This window comes from Stomoxys calcitrans, chromosome 1, assembly GCF_963082655.1.
Source record: "Stomoxys calcitrans chromosome 1, idStoCalc2.1, whole genome shotgun sequence".
In the NCBI taxonomy this organism is placed as follows: Eukaryota; Metazoa; Arthropoda; class Insecta; order Diptera; family Muscidae; genus Stomoxys; species Stomoxys calcitrans.
In genome coordinates, this window is record NC_081552.1 from 227,602,357 (window position 1) to 227,620,582 (window position 18,226).

Genomic DNA, 18,226 nt, shown 5'->3' on the forward strand with positions numbered 1-18,226 from the left:
AATATTGGGTTGCCCAAAAAGTAATTGCGGATTTTTCATATAGTCGGCGTTGACAAATTTTTTCAACGGCTTGTGACTCTGTAATTGCATTCTTTCTTCTGTCAGTTATCAGCTGTTACTTTTAGCTTGCTTTCGAAAAAAAGTGTAAAAAAAGTATATTTGATTAAAGTTCATTCTAAGTTTTATAAAAAATGCATTTACTTTCTTTTAAAAAATCCGCAATTACTTTTTGGGCAACCCAATAGTTTAAAATTTCTCTAAATCTTTAAAAAAAATTTTATTAATGTCTAGGACGTATCATCATTTCAACGAATTTCATTGAATATTTTGGTCCATGGAATGACTTCCAGATTATGCCTCTCTCATTGTAGCCCACAGGTGAGGAAGCTCTTATATATGGTCCAGTTAAATGACTACAAAAACATTAGATTCTCTCCTTTTCATCGAATCATTGCGAAAATATCTCAACAAACTTACCTATTAAAACATCGAACAAACCACCAGGCTCCCTTAAAAAGCTCAGCACAATTTTGATGCCACACATCATTATCCCGATCTTGAGTACTGAACATGGCATTGACATGCAGACGCAAGGCGTCCCCTGCATTTCCACTGTATTTACCCAATTTCTTAAGAACATATCGTTCGTCTTCATTACCCACTAGGAATTCATCGTAGTAGGCATAACGAGTGCTATTCTCAAAATCTTCCAAGACTATTAAAAGTTCGTGGGTACCACCGTAGGTAGTGATGGCATGCAGCTTTTCCAGTCCTATGAAAAATTCCCCATTGCTAGAACCAAAACCTTGCTTATACTCCAACCAATTGCGATAGAAATCCTCGGAACCATCTTGTCGTCTTAGTAAGACCAACCAATTGTAATTTTGTTTCACAGGTTGTATGGGGGAATTTTGAACAACTCCTTGGTTTTGATTTGGCGCTGTTTTTTGGCCATGTTTTAGCAATTTTTCAAATCTAAGGGAAAGTAGTATGAAAAGTTTTTGTTCAAAATAATGCAACGGAATGCCCTGAGCTGATCACGCTACAAATTACCTTTTCCGGAGATATTCCTCCATATCCTGGAATAATTTTTCATTTTTCAGATTTTGTGCTTCCACGACATAGTTAAGTTCCTGTTTAAAGTTGATTTTATTTCGGTAAAGCATTTCAGTAATACTTTCTTGAGTCTGAAATCTGTAAAGTAGACCATTATACACATTAAACAATTCGACAAAAGTTAAAAATGAAACATATTTTAAATAAAAGTTTCCAAAAATAAACCAGTAAGGAAGGGCAAAAGTCGGACCAAGCCTACTATTTAATACCCTACACCACCGAGTCTTCGTCCTACTTTTAATGCATAGAACCTTTGATGAAATATAGTCAGGTGTTGAGCCCACCCCTCAGTGGCCTTTCTATGCTTGTGGTCTAAATACAGATATAAACCCCACATTGACCGATCAGTAAAAAATTTCGGTTTGTGGGGTATTTAGGGAAAGGAGTATCAATTCTTGCTCTACCCCCCAATTCCTTTCATTTAAGCCTCACACTGACATGGTCGGTAAATATGCTCTATTTAGAGGTGTTTTGGGGAGTGCGGTGGTCCCCCTAACACTTCGCCCTGAAAATATATCAGCATTGTTCTCTACTCTTAAATATCATTTATTTGAACCCCATATTGGCATTGGCCTCAAAATTGGATATCAAATTAGTTTTCTAATCTCAAATATCGTTCATTTAACCCCCTATTGGAAAAGTCAGCAAATATGTTCGGTTTGGGCTATGCGCCCTAAAAACTATCAATATCGAGATCCACTCCCTTTAATACCCAAATTGTCATGATGAGCAAATCCATCCCATTTGGGGGTTTTTATGGAGGTGGGACGTCCCCTAGGCAGTGGGTCCCGAATTTTGATATCAGATTCGTGGTTAACTCCCAAATACCTTTCAATTGAGCCCCATATTCCCATAGTCTGCAAACATGTCCGGTTTGGGGGGTGTTTTGGGGGATGAGGCGGCCACTCAGTGACTTGACTCTGAAATTATATATTGGATTCGTGTTCTACTCTAAACCACCTCTTATTACAGTCCCATATTGGATTGGCCAGCTAATACGTCCTATATGGGTAGTGTTATGCGGGTGGGGTGGCCCCATAGACACTTTTTCCCGAATATTGATATCAGATTCCTGCTTTACTTCCAAAGACCTTTTATTTGAGCCCCATATTGCTATGGTCGTAAATTTGTCCTCTTTTGGGGTGTTTTTGAGAGGGGCGGCCCCCTAAACACTTGGCCCCACATTTGGATATCAGATTCATATTCTACACTCAAATACTTTTGACCTAAGCCCCATATTGCCATGGTCAGTAAATAAGTCCTGTTTGAGGGGTGTTTTGGGAAAGGAGTGGACCCCCAGAAACTTGGTTCCACATTTGGATATGAGATTGGTATTCTACCCACAAATACCTTTCATTTAAGTCCCATATTACCATGGTCGGTAAATATGTCCGATTTAGGGGTGTTTTGGGGGTTAGGGTGGTCCCCCAAACACTTGGTCCGACAATTGGATATCAGATACGTTTTCTAATCTTAAATAACTTTCATTTGAGTCCCATAGTGGCGTTATTGGTGTATATATATATTTGGTAGGTTTTGGGGTGGGGCGCCCCACACCCCCCCCCCCCCCCTGGTACTCCATCCGAAATTTAAATACCAAAATTTTTGTTTGTTGGTTACTGTAAGAGAGCACACAAAATTTCGCTTAAATCGCACCACACATCTCCGAGATTTGGCGTTTCTCAAATTTTGGGTGAGGGGGAGGGTCCGCTCCCCCTTCAGATATCAAAAAATACGTATATATGGGAGCTGCATTTATGTAAATCTGGAAGGACTTGGATAAAATTTGGCATACGAACTAAAACATCAAATAACACACCTCACACTAAATTTTATAATGATCAAACCAAAATTGAGGCCATATCGGATGAAAGATATATATGGGAGCTATATCTAAATTTGAATTGATTCTCATACAATTTTGCACATGTTTTAAGACGTCATATAAAACCTTTAATACAAAATTTTGTTAAAATCGAAAGAATATTGTGGCTTCTACAGCATTAATAGGCCATATCGGATGAAAGATATATATGGAAGTTAGATCTAAATCTGGACCGATTTTTCTCAAAATCATTAGCGTTTGTCGTTGGACCAAAAAAGTTACTTGCGCAAAATTTTGTGACAGTCGGACAACAAATGCGACCTGCACCTTGATTACAAGAATACAGATTGAGGAAACAAATGGCAAAACTCAAAATTTTCATGTGCGCCTATGAAATTTTGAAAGAACATTCCAACGGTTTCAAAATTTCTATCACAAAAATGTTAGAGTTAGATTGGGGCTAGGCTTGGAAAGATTCAGGTTAGAGTTAGGTTAGGCTTATTTAAGATTGAAGTAAGGTTGTGTTAAGGTTAGTCAAGGGTTATATTGGAGTAAGGTTAGGATAAGGCAAAGGTTAAAATTAGGGATTAGGATTAGGTTAAGATAAGTTAGGTTAAGGATTAGGCTTAGGTTAGGGATGAGGTAAATTACCCCCAGTGTTTGGCTAGATAAGACACAGGTTTAACTTAAGTAAAGGTTAGTTAGTTTAGGGTAAGGTTAGAATTTTTTCGCTGTTTGATAAGGGCTAAATAAGGGTTATGGTTACATAAGGATTAGGTTAGGTTTCAGTTAAGTTAGAGTAAGTTTAATATTAAGGTTAGGTTTGGATTAGGTTAGGAGAAGGTTAGGCTTAGGTTTGAGTTACGCTAGGGTTAGTTTAGGATTGGGTAAGAGCTGAGTTAGGGTTTAGTTATGATTAGGCAAAGGTTAAGATTAAATAAGGGTTCGGTTAGGGAAAGATTTGGTATGGTTAGGGTTAGATTAGGACTAGGTTAGGGCTAGGCATGGGTTCGGATAGGGTTAGGGTTTGGTAAGAGTTAGGTTAGGGTTTGGTTAGGTTTAAGTTAGGGTTGGATTAGGGTTAGGTTAAGGTTAGGTTAAGATAGGAAAGGTAAAGGTTTGGTTTAGGAATAGGCTTAGGTTCGGGATGAGGTAAATTAACCCCAGCGTTAGGCTAGATAAGACACAGGTTTGACTTAAGTAAGGGTTAGCTTTGGGTATGTTTGGCGTTAGTTTAGGGTACGGTTAGAATTTTGTCACGATTCGATAAGGGCTAAATAAGGGTTGAGTTTATATCAGGATAAGGTTAGGTTACAGTTTTATATAGGTAAGATTAATGTTAAGTTTGGATTATGTTAAAAGAAGGTTAGGCTTAGGTTAGGGTTAAGTTAAGGTCAAGATAGGATTAGGTAAGAACTAGGTTAGGGCTTAGTTATGATTAGGCAAAGGTTAAGGGTTAGGGTTAGGGTTAGGGTTAGGGTTAGGGTTAGGGTTAGGGTTAGGGTTAGGGTTAGGGTTAGGGTTAGGGTTAGGGTTAGGGTTAGGGTTAGGGTTAGGGTTAGGGTTAGGGTTAGGGTTAGGGTTAGGGTTAGGGTTAGGGTTAGGGTTAGGGTTAGGGTTAGGGTTAGGGTTAGGGTTAGGGTTAGGGTTAGGGTTAGGGTTAGGGTTAGGGTTAGGGTTAGGGTTAGGGTTAGGGTTAGGGTTAGGGTTAGGGTTAGGGTTAGGGTTAGGGTTAGGGTTAGGGTTAGGGTTAGGGTTAGGGTTAGGGTTAGGGTTAGGGTTAGGGTTAGGGTTAGGGTTAGGGTTAGGGTTAGGGTTAGGGTTAGGGTTAGGGTTAGGGTTAGGGTTAGGGTTAGGGTTAGGGTTAGGGTTAGGGTTAGGGTTAGGGTTAGGGTTAGGGTTAGGGTTAGGGTTAGGGTTAGGGTTAGGGTTAGGGTTAGGGTTAGGGTTAGGGTTAGGGTTAGGGTTAGGGTTAGGGTTAGGGTTAGGGTTAGGGTTAGGGTTGGGGTTGGGGTTAGGGTTAGGGTTAGGGTTAGGTTTAGGGTTAGGGTTAGGGTTAGGGTTAGGGTTAGGGTTAAGGTTAGGGTTTGGGTTAAGGTTGGGGTTGGGGTTTGGGTTGGGGTTGGGTTGTTTAGAAGACACGAACGTTCAAAGTTTACCTTTTTGTCGATTTTTAAAACAAATTTTTAACTTTTTTTTGTCTGATTTCAAGTGTTATATTGGGTTGCCCAAAAAGTAATTGCGGATTTTTCATATAGTCGGCGTTGACAAATTTTTTCACAGCTTGTGACTCTGTAATTGCATTCTTTCTTCTGTCAGCTATCAGCTGTTACTTTTAGCTTGCTTTAGAAAAAAAGTGTAAAAAAGTATATTTGATTAAAGTTCATTCTAAGTTTTATTAAAAATGCATGCAAATGCAATGCATGCATTTAATGTTGTGTTTGGAAGGATAAGCGTAGAATTATCAAAAAAAAAAAAAAAAAAAAACAAGTAAAAAGGCGTTAAGTTCGGCCGCGCCGAACTTTAGATGCCCACCACCTTTCGTCATGATCCGGTGAAAATGCATAATTTATGCCGCCGTAGCAGCTATATCATAATATGTTCCGATTCGGATCAAATTCGACTTGGACATTGAGTGGTTTAATAAATACAACTCATGGTTCAATTTGTAGAAAATAATATTGGTGGTTTTGGTAGCTATATCCAAATATAGATCTGAACCATATACGACTTGTATGTCGAAAAGCCTAACATCAATTTCATCGAAATCGGATTATAATTGCGCCTTATATGGGGCCAAGACTTTAAATAGAGAGATCGGTCTATATGGCAGCTATATCCATATCTGAACCGATCTAGCCAAATTGAAGAAGGATGTCGAAGGGCCTAACACAACTCACTGTCCCAAATTTCGGCGACATCGGACACCATCTGGAATACATTGGTAGAAGAAATTCCCATTGCATTAACCTAAAAAGTAAAAGGAAGACCAAAAACTAGTATGGAGGATTGTTCAGTTTACACAAGAAAGAGGAGACTAACAGATGCCACCAATAAATTGATTACGCCGCAATTATCGGAAGCGCTGTCTATCAAATATACAAAGGACAAACAAAAATATGGATCGCAGATTACAAAAGCTGTTGCTGATGCTAGCCCAAAGCGTTTCAAAAAGATTGGAGAAAGCATTCCCATGCATTCTCCAAACGCATCCATTAAAGAGTATAGTTTCATCCAAATCGGACAAAACTTGGGGCTTCCAGGGTCTGAAGAAGTGAAATCAGGAGATCGGTTCATGTGGGAGCTATATGATGGAGAACATAATGGACCGTACTATCGTTTCAAATTAAGATTTCCTACATTTTTCTGAATTTAACGCGTTTTGTTTTTTTTTTGAAAATCTTTCCTATTGCTCTTAAAAAATCACCCTTTATAAGTGTCATTGGCTTGTATCTTACATAATTTTCATTACCTTTTGCTACAGTTTTCTTCAATCTCCCGCAGCAAATGTTCGTTCCTCAAATTTTGTTCTTGCAGGAGATTTTTTAGCTCTATAATACTTTTTAGTTGATGGTTTTCCAAGTGTCCCGAAATATTTTCTTGGTAGCGTAATCTAGAAATTATTTGGAATTTGAATATGCTACCATTATATTTTAACAAATTTTTGTGTCGAATTTTACCTTATTTGAAAATCTTCCATTTTCTTGGAGATCACTTGAATTTCATCAGTCAAATAATCTAGCTTGGAAATCACAGTTGTTAAGGAAAGGGCCTCTTGAGCTGCTACTGAAGCATGCTTCTGAAATTTAACCGAAATATTAGCAATCTGTTCATAAAACTGTCAAAATATGCGACAATAAGTGGTTAAAAAATTAACTTTTAAACATCACCTCGCTATTTGCACAGTGAACTGATGAGGATTCCGATAAAGTGGTCTCAAATGGTTCAATTGGCATTTCTGTCAATGTTGATGTTGTTGTCGAAAAATTCTTATCCCAATCGTTCGTTACAGTATATGGGGTTTTCGTTGATAGCAATTTCTCTGATGATGTTTGAATTGTTCCTTCAGTTGTGTTTATTTCCCATGTTGATAACTCATTGTCTGAACTAACTGTAGAGGTTGATGTCTCTGCTGATATCATTGTTGATGAGATACTTCGTTGAATGCTTGCTGTCAACTGTATCGATGCAGATTCAGTATCATTCATTTGTTTAGATAATTCTTCATTGGTTGATGGGAATTCCTCTAACATTGTTTGAGTTGTGTTTTCAGTTGTAATAGTTTCCAATATAGATGACTCACTTTCTGAACTAGCTGTAGAGGTTGTTGTCTCTGCTGATGTTAATTGTAATAAGCTGCTTTGCTCTTTGGTTTCTGTGGAAATTTTTTCCAACTGTATTAGTGAAGATTTATTATCAGTTGTTTGATTTGACAATTCTTGGTTGGTTCGCTCGAATTCGCCTGATGTTATCTGGGTTGAACTTTCAGTCGTGATTGCTTCTATAGAGGGTGACTCATTTTCTATACTCATTGCTGAGGATGAAGTCTCGGTTGATGATCTATGCTTAGTACATTCCGTAGTTGGGATTGTTTCCAAAGTTCTTGTTGTTGTAGGTTCCCTATCAATCAATACTTCGCTTGACAATAGCTCTGGTATTATATCTTGGGTTTTGCATGCTTTGCAAATTATTATTACAATCACATTTATTAAGTGGAACCTCATTATTCGTTAACGTTCTTATTACATTGAAAGTTTAGAGAAAACTGTTCTAGCGTATATTTCTTCAGAAATTCATAAGACTTTCTTTATATGCACTAAATTTCCTTATCACCATTTAGTGAAATGAGTGTAATGCAGGAAGCTATGACTGTTTTTATCAAAAAATAAAAAAAGGGGGAAGGCAAAAACGGTTTGGCATATAGAAAAGCATAATAAGCGATTTTTTTATAGGCCAAGCTATGCCAACGATTTTGATCGTATATTGACATTAAATTAAGATTCAATTATTAGAGTTGTAGGCAATATTATATTGTGTTTGTATCATAGTAAGAGATAGAGTTAGTAACGTGAAATTTTGAGTTCGAAACATTCAAGCTGTTATACATACCATTAAGTTGCAAATCGTTCTATTTCGGAACCAAGAAGTACAAAATTTAAAAATTTTGTACTTTTTGGTTCCGAAATAATAGAATAGAATAATAGAATAGAGGTACTTCTACCTTTCTTCGGACAACGGCTGAAATCAACGGGGAACTGCGAATTACCGGTCAATTGCTATATGCTCCGCGCTCTCCAATGTTATGGAGAGTATGGTTAATCATCATCTTGTCAGATACTTAGAGTCCAATGGCCTTCTTAGTGACAGAAAGTATGGGTTCCACAGAAATCGCTCTACGGGAGACTTGATGGCATTTTTGTCGGAACGATGGAGTCGCTCTATCTACCAGTTTGGTGAGAGTAAGGTTGTGGCTCTTGATATCTCGCAAGGCATTTGATAGGGTCTGGCACGGTGCCTTTTTATCAAAGCTTGGCGCTTTTGGAGTCGGTAATAACTTATTTCGATTTATATCGAGCTTTCTCAGAGATCTCACTATACGAGTCGTTGTAGATGGGTTCTCATTAGATGAGTATACATTGACCACAGGTGTGCAACAAAGCTCTGTCCTTTCCCCTTCCCTTTTTATACCCACCACCTTTTTTCAGACAACGACTGTAATCAACGGGGAACTGCGAATTACCGGCCAATTGCGATATGCTCCGCGCTCTCCAAGGTTATGGAGAGTATGGTTAACCATCATCTTGTCAGATACTTAGAATCCAATTGCCTTCTTAGCAACAGACAGTACGAGTTCTGCAGAAAACGCTCTACGGGTGACTTAATGGCATTTTTGTCGTATCCAACTCTATTGCTGCTCTTTAACATCATCGGAATGGGAATAGCATTGTATTGCTCTATCGTTATTTTCATGGCGTGTGTTCCAGAGATATTCGTCTTCTTATCCCTGACGTTAGGATGTTCACCAGGAATACAATACTTGCCAGGAACTCACACCCGTTTGTAATTGATTGGCCAGTCGACCGAACCATGCATTACCGAGAAAATTCGTCCGAAACATTCGTAGGTGGAATGGACTTCCTGCTAATGTCTTTCCCACCTACATTGAAGTTCAGAAATTTCAGACGAATATCATAAACACTACTGCCTTTTCTCCCTTCCAACCCTTAACTTTCCTAAATGCCATCGCAATGCTATGCGTGTTGGTTATGTGAAAAAAAGGTGTGCTAAGTTAGGCCGGGCCGAATCTTATATACCTTGCCCGATACCTCTTTACAGGCAATCAAAGGATAATCTATATATCACGATATGGGCCGACTCGAACTAAACCTGGTTTGGATGTAAACGACCATAATAGAAGTCATTGTGCAAAATTTTAGCCAAATCAGATGAAAATTGCGCCCTCTAGAGGCTTAAGAAGTTGAGATCCGATATCAGTTTATATGGCAGCTATATCAGGTTTAGGACCGATTCGAACCATATTTTACTCATCTGTTGAATGTCATAAATGACGTCATATAACAAACTTTCAGCAAAACCGGATAAAAATTACGCCCTCTAGAGGCTCGAAAAGTATAATTGAGAGGTTGGTTAATATGGGAAATATATCAGGTTTAGGACCGATTCAGACAATACATTGCACATCTGTTAAATGTCATAGAAAACGTCAAAATACACACATCGAATTCGAATTGGACTCTGTAGGAGAGATCGGTTTATACGGGAGCTATATCAAAACATGAACCGATATGGCCCATTTACATACAATCCCCACAGACCTACATTTATACGAAAAATATGTGCAAAACTTCAAGCACCCAGCTTTAACTCTTTGAAAGTTATCGTGCTTTCCTGTCTGTGGAAAGCAGACGGACGGGCGGACATGGCTGGATTAATATAAAATGTCATGACGATCAAAAATATATATACCTTATGGGGTCTTAGACCAATATTTCGAAGTATTACAAACGGGATGACGAAATTATTGGGTTGCCCAAAAAGTAATTGCGGATTTTTTAATAAAACTAAGAATGAACTTTAATCAAATATACTTTTTTACACTTTTTTTTCTAAAGCAAGCTAAAAGTAACAGCTGATAACTGACAGAAGAAAAAATGCAATTACAGAGTCACAAGCTGTGAAAAAATTTGTCAACGCCGACTATATGATAACCGCAACCCAATAGCATACCCGCATCCTTTGGTGGAGGGTTTACGCTTGTTGCGCTTGTGTTTGTTTGTATGTTCCGAATCGACTCAACCAGTAAAACCGTGTTAAGTTCGGCCGTGCAGAATCGTGGGAAGCAGATTATAGACTGATTTGGACCGTACTTGGCAGAGTTGTTGAAGGTCGTAGCGGAGCACTTTGTGCAAAATTTCAGCCAGATTGGACAAAAATTGTGGATTGTAAGGACTCAAGAAGTCAAATAGGGAGATCGGTTTATATCGCAGCTATATCAAGTTATAGGCCGATTTGGACCGTACATGGCACAGTAGTTGGAAGTCATTATAAAACCCACCACCATGGATTCTCCTAAAATATGGGAGCTATATCAGGTTATAGACTGATTTGGACCTTACTTGGCAGAGTTGCCGCACTTTGTGCAAAATTTCAGCCAAATCGGACAAAAACTGCGAATTGTAAGGACTCAAGAAGTCCACATATATCAATTTGGGCTCTACTCGGCAAAATTCTTTACAGTATACTATAATCAAAATTTCAGCCAAATCGGACAAAAATTGCGACTTGTAAGGACTCAAGAAGTCAAATCTGAAGATCGGTTTATATAGGAGCCATAGGAAGTCATACCAGAGTACTACTTGCAAAATTCCAATTTTGCAGGGATTCTTTTTTTCTCTAAAAGCAAGTTAAGTTCGAAGATGGGCTATATCGGACTATATCTTCATATAGCCCCCATATAGACCGATCCGCCGATTTAAGGTCTTAGGCCCATAAAAGCCACATTTATTATCCGATTTTGCCAAAAATTTGGGACAGTGAGTTGGGTTAGGCATTTCGACATCACTCTTCAATTTGGCCCAGATCGGTTCAGATTTGGATATAGCTGCCATATAGACCGATTTCTCGATATAATGTTTTGGGCCCATAAAAATCGCATTTGTTGTCCGATTTCGCCGAAATTTGGATCAGTGAGTTTTGTTAGGGCCTTCGTCATCCCTTTTCAATTTTGCCCAGATCGGTTCAGATTTGGATATAGCTGCCATATAGACCGATCTCTCGATTTATGGTTGAGGTCTTGGGGCCATAAAAGGCGCTCTTATTGTCCGATGTTGCCAAAATTTTGCACAGTGACTTATGTTAGGCTTTTCGATATCCTTTTTCAATTTGGCCAAGATCGGTCCAGATTTGAATATAGCTGCCATATAGACCGATTTCTCGATTTATGGTTGATGTCTTGGGCCCATAAAAGGCGCTTTTATTGTCCGAAGTCGCCGAAATTGTGGACAGTGAGTTTTGTTAGGGCCTTCCTTATCTCTTTTCAATTTGGCCCAGATCGGTCCAGATTTGGATATAGCTGCCATATAGACCGATCTCTCGATTTATGGTTTTCGCCCCATAAAAGGCGCGTTTATTGTCCGATGTCGCCGAAGTTCGGCACTGTGAGTTGTGTTAGGGCCTTCGACACCCCTCTTCAATTTGGCCCAGATCGGTTCAGATTTGTATATAGCTGCCATATAGACCGATCTATCGATTTAAACTCTTGGCCCCCTAAAATGCTGATTTATAATTAGATTTCGCTGAAATTTGACACCGTGACTTATGCTAGACTTTTCGACATCCGTATATGGTTCAGATCGGTCTTTATTTGTGATATATTGGTTTGCCCAAAAAGTAATTGCGGATTTTTTAAAAGAAAGTAAATGCAGTTTTAATAAAACTGAGAATGAACTTTAATCAAATATATTTTTTTTACACTTTTTTTCTAAAGCAAGCTAAAAGTAACAGCTGATAACTGACAGAAGAAAGAATGCAATTACAGAGTCACAAGCTGGGAAAAAATTTGTCAATGCCGACTATATGAAAAATCCGCAATTACTTTTTGGGCAACCCAATAGCTACCAAAAAACCAATATTTTGTTCTACAAAATTGAACAATGACTTATCTGTATCAATATCTGTGCCGAATTTGTTCCAAATCGGACCATTTTTCGATATAGCTGCTAGGGAGGCATAAACTATGCATTTTTCACCGCATGATGATGAAAGGTGGTTTACATACATTTCCGAGGTGGTGGGTAACCAAAGTTCGGCCCGGCCGAACTTAACGCCTTTTTACTTGTTTTTGCATTGAAAATGTGTACTAAATTTATATCTAATGCTTGGTTTTTATTTACAGGTAATATATCATTTGTCGTATAAACTGATTTTGGTAAGTCGATTGCTTTTTTTGTATGTTAAGTTTAGCGTTATCCCTTTATTGTCTAGTATCTTGAATATGTAGCCTTGAATACGACTGAATATTGAACAGAGGAAAGATATTTGAAGTGCCATCCACCAGACCATAACACCATATAGCCCCATCTTGGGGAACTCCCCACCATGGTGATCTCCCCACCTTGGGGATATCCCCACCTTAGGGAACTCCCCACCTTGGGGAACTCCCCACCTTGGGGAACTCCCCACCTTGGGGAACTCCCCACCTTGGGGAACTCCCCACCTTGGGGAACTCCCCACCTTGGGGAACTCCCCACCTTGGGGAACTCCCCACCTTGGGGAACTCCCCACCTTGGGGAACTCCCCACCTTGGGGAACTCCCCACCTTGGGGAACTCCCCACCTTGGGGAACTCCCCACCTTGGGGAACTCCCCACCTTGGGGAACTCCCCACCTTGGGGAACTCCCCACCTTGGGGATCTCCGCACCTTGGGGAACTCCCCACCAAGGGGAACTCCCCACCTTGGGGAACTCCTTAGGGAACTCTCCACCTTGGGGACCTCCATGTTTCACTCTATGGTGCTTCGACTTCTTATTCCACAAATAATTCCACAAATAATGACAGATAATTACCGTCCCAGATTTTCAGGCCTGGCTGGAGGGACATGTTGGCGATGTCATCAAATAGTTTGGCATGTCTGACCGTATCGGATGTCTCCGTTAGATCCGTTGCCACGAAGACCGTCCTTTCACATGGTCTGGGCTGATTGAAGCCACGGAAAATGTCTGCAGTGATGCCATGCAAAGCAGTTTTTGTGCTATGCAGTCTTCGGAATCCATGTTGATGCCCGGCGAATGGAAATTCTCCCACGAGGCTCGGTAGGAGTAGTGCCTCTTGAGTCTTTGCTACTGTTGAGAGAAAGCAGATCGGTTTGTAGGACTCTCCCTTACTTGGTTCCTTTCCAGGCTTCAGTAGCGGGATCACTCAGCCCATTTTACAGACATCGGGAACTATAAGAGTGTTCAAAGACAGTTTGAGGACAGTAGTAAAGTACTCCAGGTATATCCAGATTCTTCGGCATCAGTGTAGAGATTCCGTGGGGGCCCAACGCCTTGGATGATTTGGCGCCACGGGTGACATTTGTAACTTAGCCCACCTGAAATTTTGATGGCTGTTCATCGGCTTGGAGACCATGTATACTATGAATGGCTCTCCTCCTTGTCAAAGGGCAATCCTCCACCTCCATTCCTTGAGCGATACTTACGTAGCACATTGTATGCGTGACAACTGTGCAAGCTGCAGGCGTTGGTCGGCTTTGTCTTCTGGATCGCTGCCAGAAATATGTTCTTCCGGCTCATAAAATCCACAACCTCGTCGATCTTGCCACGAAGGCCGTGGTACACTTCCTGGCACTGGTCTGTCAATATTGGGGCTGGGATGTTGCTGTTGTGTATATTGCCGCACGAGAGAGGTCGGGTGGGTCATATAGTCCGACGATAAGGACGCAGAAGGCGACTACGACGACACTTGTGACCCACTGTTGCCTATGTTCGCACAGCACGTTGCAACATATTCAGTGTGACTATACTACCGTAGTGATGTGAGGCCAGAGCAATATAGGAAATGTACCCACACCATGCTCCGGTTACACCATACCAACACCGACCGATGATGGAGGTGGTTCTGGGAAACGGAACCAGGGTCCGGTGTTCTTTTCAATTCCGGCACGGACCGAAGTCGGACGGAGAAGGCACTCCGGGATGTGCCTCTCCCATGACGAAACCAGTAAGGAAAGGCAAAAGTAGGGTGGTGCCGGCTTTTGATACCCTACACCTACCAAAAATGTAATAACTACGGTTGTCAAATAACAAGAAATTATCCTGACGAACAAATACGTATGGGAGCTATATCTCAATCTGAACCGATTTCCAAAAACTAAACTTTATGGATATTGTGGAATTCGTCGAGGAAAGCGTTGTTCAAAATTTTGGGAAGATTGGTCAATAAATGCGCTTGCAGTGGGTCTACGAGTGAAAATCGGGCGATATTTTGGAGCTATACCTAAATCTAAACAGATTTCTATAAAATTCACCAGTAATATCGAAAATCATAAGGAAATCCTTCCTGTCGAATTTCGAGAGAATCGGTCAACAAATGACAATTTTATTGATGTATTACTGCAAATCTGACGAACATATATATGGGAGCTATATCCAAATCTGAACCGATTTCTATAAAATTTACCAGTAATATTAGAAGTTATAAGAAAATCCTTCCTGTCGAATTTCGAGAGAATCGGTTTACAAATGACCATTTTATTGCTGTTAATCTGCAAATCTGACGAACATATATATGGGAGCTATATACAAATATGAACCGATTTCTATGAAATTCACTAGTAAAATTTAGAGTCATAAGATAATCCTTCATACCAAATTTCAAGAGAATCGTTTAATAAATGACCATTTTATTGATGTATTACTGCAGATCGGGCGAATATATATATGGGAGCTATATTCAAATCTGAACCGAATTCCACGAAATTTACCAGTAATATTGGTTAAATTTCGAGAGAATCTGTTGACAAATGACCATTTTATTGATGTATTACTGCAAATCGGACGAACATATATATGGGAGCTATATCCAAATCTGAACCGATTTCTATTAAATTTAGCAGTAATATCGAGAGTCATAAGAAAATCCTTCCTGCCAAATTTCGAGAGAATCGGTCAACAAATGACCATTTTATTGATGTATTACTGCAAATCGGACGAACATATATATGGGAGCTATATCCAAATCTGAACCGATTTCTATGAAATTCAGCAGTAATATCGAGAGTCATAAGAAAATCCTTTGTACCAAATTTCAAGAGATCGGTCAACAAATGACCATTGTATTGCTGTATTACTGCAAATCGGACGAACATATATATGGGAGCTATATCCAAATCTGAACCGAACTCTATGAAATTAACCAGTAATATTGGGAGTCGTAAGAAAATCCTTTGTACCAAATTTCAAGAGAATCGGTCAACAAATGACCATTGTATTGCTGTATTACTGCAAATCCGACGAACATATATATGGGAGCTATATCCAAATCTGAACTGATTTCTATGAAATTCACCAGTAATATCGATAGTCATAAGAAAATCCTTTGTACCAAATTTCGAGATAATCGGTTGATAAATGACCATTTTATTGCATTATTACTGCAAATCCGACGAACATATATATGGGAGCTATATCCAAATCTGAACCGATTTCTATGAAATTCTCCAGTAGTATTGGAAGTCATAAGAAAATCCTTCATACCAAATTTCAAGAGAATCGTTCACTAAATGACCATTTTATTGCTGTATTACTGCAAATCGGACGAACATATACATGGGAGCTATATCCAAATCTGAACCAATTTCTATGAAATTTACCAGTATAATTGAGAGTCATAAGAAAATTCTTCATACCAAATTTCAAGAGAATCTGTTGACAAATGACCATTATATTGATGTATTACTGCAAATCGGACGAACATATATATGGGAGCTATATCCAAATCTGAACCGATTTTTTCCAATTTCAATAGGCTTTGTCTCTAGGCCGAAAAACATGCCCATACCAAATTTGAAGACGATCGGATGAAAATTGCGACCTGTAGTTTGTACACAAATTAACACGGACAGACAGACGGACGGACAGACAGACAGACATAACTAAATCGAATCAGAAAGTGATTCTGAGTCGATCGGTATGCTTATCAATGGCTCTCTCTCTCTTCCTTTTGGGTGTTGCAAACAAATGCACTAAGTTATAATACCCTGTACCACAATAGTGATGTAGGGTATAAAAAGGTCGACACGTACACTGAGCCGGCAGTCCTTGCCAATGAAGGATTTCATCGGGTCAATCCGGTGCATACAACCGGCTGCCATGGGATTTTTCGGATGGTCACCCCAATTTGTGAAAAACATATCATGGCAATCCTGACGACAAATGTTAATTTATCCAGAGCTTTGTTGTCCTGCATTGATGTCATTTTCATACAAATTTCATTGCACTGCACTTTAGAATCAAAATAAAACACGTCTATTATTTTAGTTGCGGTATATTTTATTTTATTATTGTTTGATTTGTGAGCCTTGGCTTGAAGGCCAATTATCATAAATAGCAGCAGATTTTATTTCTTTTATAAAATGTCTGCCAATAGAAATCGGGGCTAGAAAACCAGTGGAAACCGCAATTTTTGTTTAACCTTTGTCAGACATTGAGACAACCGAATGAACCACAATTTTATTAAGACATTATAAAAGATGTCAAAAATGATGTTTTAACATTTGCCATTGCGCAGACCTCGAACTTACGCATCGTTGCAACCAACACACAGACAAAACACACATACACAGATACACTTTTGTGAAAATTGCCAACACAAGGCTAAGCCATTACCAAAAGAGATGACAGCCATAAAAAGCCAACAAACCCAAATATTTGACCACAAAGAGATCCCTTTGTTGGCAGTTTCTTGGTGTTGCAGTAGTGGCAGCAGCAGCAGTAGCAGCAGCAGCAGTATCGGCAACATCAACACTGCCACAACAATCATGAATATGGCAGAAAGGCAACGGACACAATAAAATAAAACAATACAGCCGAAACGTGGTTGTGTCTATAAATGGACTCACTCAATGCATTGTATTGCCAACTATTCTACTCCAAAGGACAATATGTCCTTTATTTGTTTCGTTCGCAGCACAAGCAGCATTGGCATCATCAAGAGAGAAAGCATGAAATGATGAAGCAAATGTTGCACGACTGAAAACAATCCTTAACTGTTATGACGACTGGACATTTTAATAGTGGCTGCCAAGTGTGGGTAGAAAAGGAAATTTGAGAAGTTCGCCACCGGGGAGGGGAGGGGTAATCATTTGCCACAGTACGAATAAGACATTTATGCGTCTGTCCATCATGGCGATTGTGTGACAAACTACTCCCCACTTTCATGTAATCGGAGAAGTTGCTGTTTTACAATGTGGCACAATTGGCAATCGTATCACATTGCAGTATTCTGTGTCCCTCTTCGTTTTTAATGAAACGACACATATATGAAGGAAAATATCTCAAATTTTCATTAAATTTTATGACTTGAACTGAAATAACGAAAAAGGAGAATGCAAATAGCAGTTGGTTTTCTAAGCATGGGTTTTGAGGTTATTCCTCAAGCGAAGACTTTTACGTTCTATTTTTATAACCTACACAACCACTGAGATACAGGGTGTTATAAGTTTGTGCATTTGTTTGCAACGCTAAGAGTAGAGACCCGTTCATAGTATACCAATCAGCCTGATTCGACTAAATGATGTCCGTCTTTCCTTTTGTCTGTCTGTCTGTCCGTCCATGCATTCTTGCAATCAATTAAATGGTTGCGTTTTTTCCAATTGTCGCAAAAATATTGACCTAATCCTTTTTTAATCCTTGGAGGAACGCTTTTGATTTGGAATAAAATAAAGCTCTTAATATACCTACCACCATAGGATGGAGGTATATACATATCTAGTCATTCCATTTATAATACAAATGCAAATTTGCCCATGAACCTTCCATTAAGGAACTGGGGCTAACTTCTCACAAATCAATGAATGCTGTCCGAGTTAATTTTAATTTCAATGATAAGCGACCTCCTTTTTATAGCCGAGTCCGAACGGCGTGCCACAGACCGACACCTCTTTGGGTAGAAGTTTCTACATGGCAAATTATCTCACAAATGTCGCCAGCCTTAGGAGGCGGTAACCACCGCTGAAAATTTTTCTAATGTTCCTGCCAGGATTCGAAA

General features: G+C 39.4%; 1 protein-coding gene across 1 annotated transcript; it reads right to left on the minus strand.

The window, feature by feature from the left end:
* Positions 1-252: 252 nt before the first annotated feature.
* On the minus strand, positions 253-7,693 carry LOC106087628 (angiopoietin-1). Its single transcript, XM_059360947.1, has 6 exons — positions 6,832-7,693; positions 6,622-6,740; positions 6,414-6,554; positions 1,054-1,194; positions 478-975; positions 253-413 (listed from the first exon to the last, which is right to left on the minus strand). Exons 1-6 carry the CDS (start codon positions 7,663-7,665, stop codon positions 281-283), a joined length of 1,866 nt encoding a protein of 621 aa, XP_059216930.1. The 5' UTR covers positions 7,666-7,693; the 3' UTR covers positions 253-280.
* Between the last annotated feature and the right edge of the window lie 10,533 nt (positions 7,694-18,226).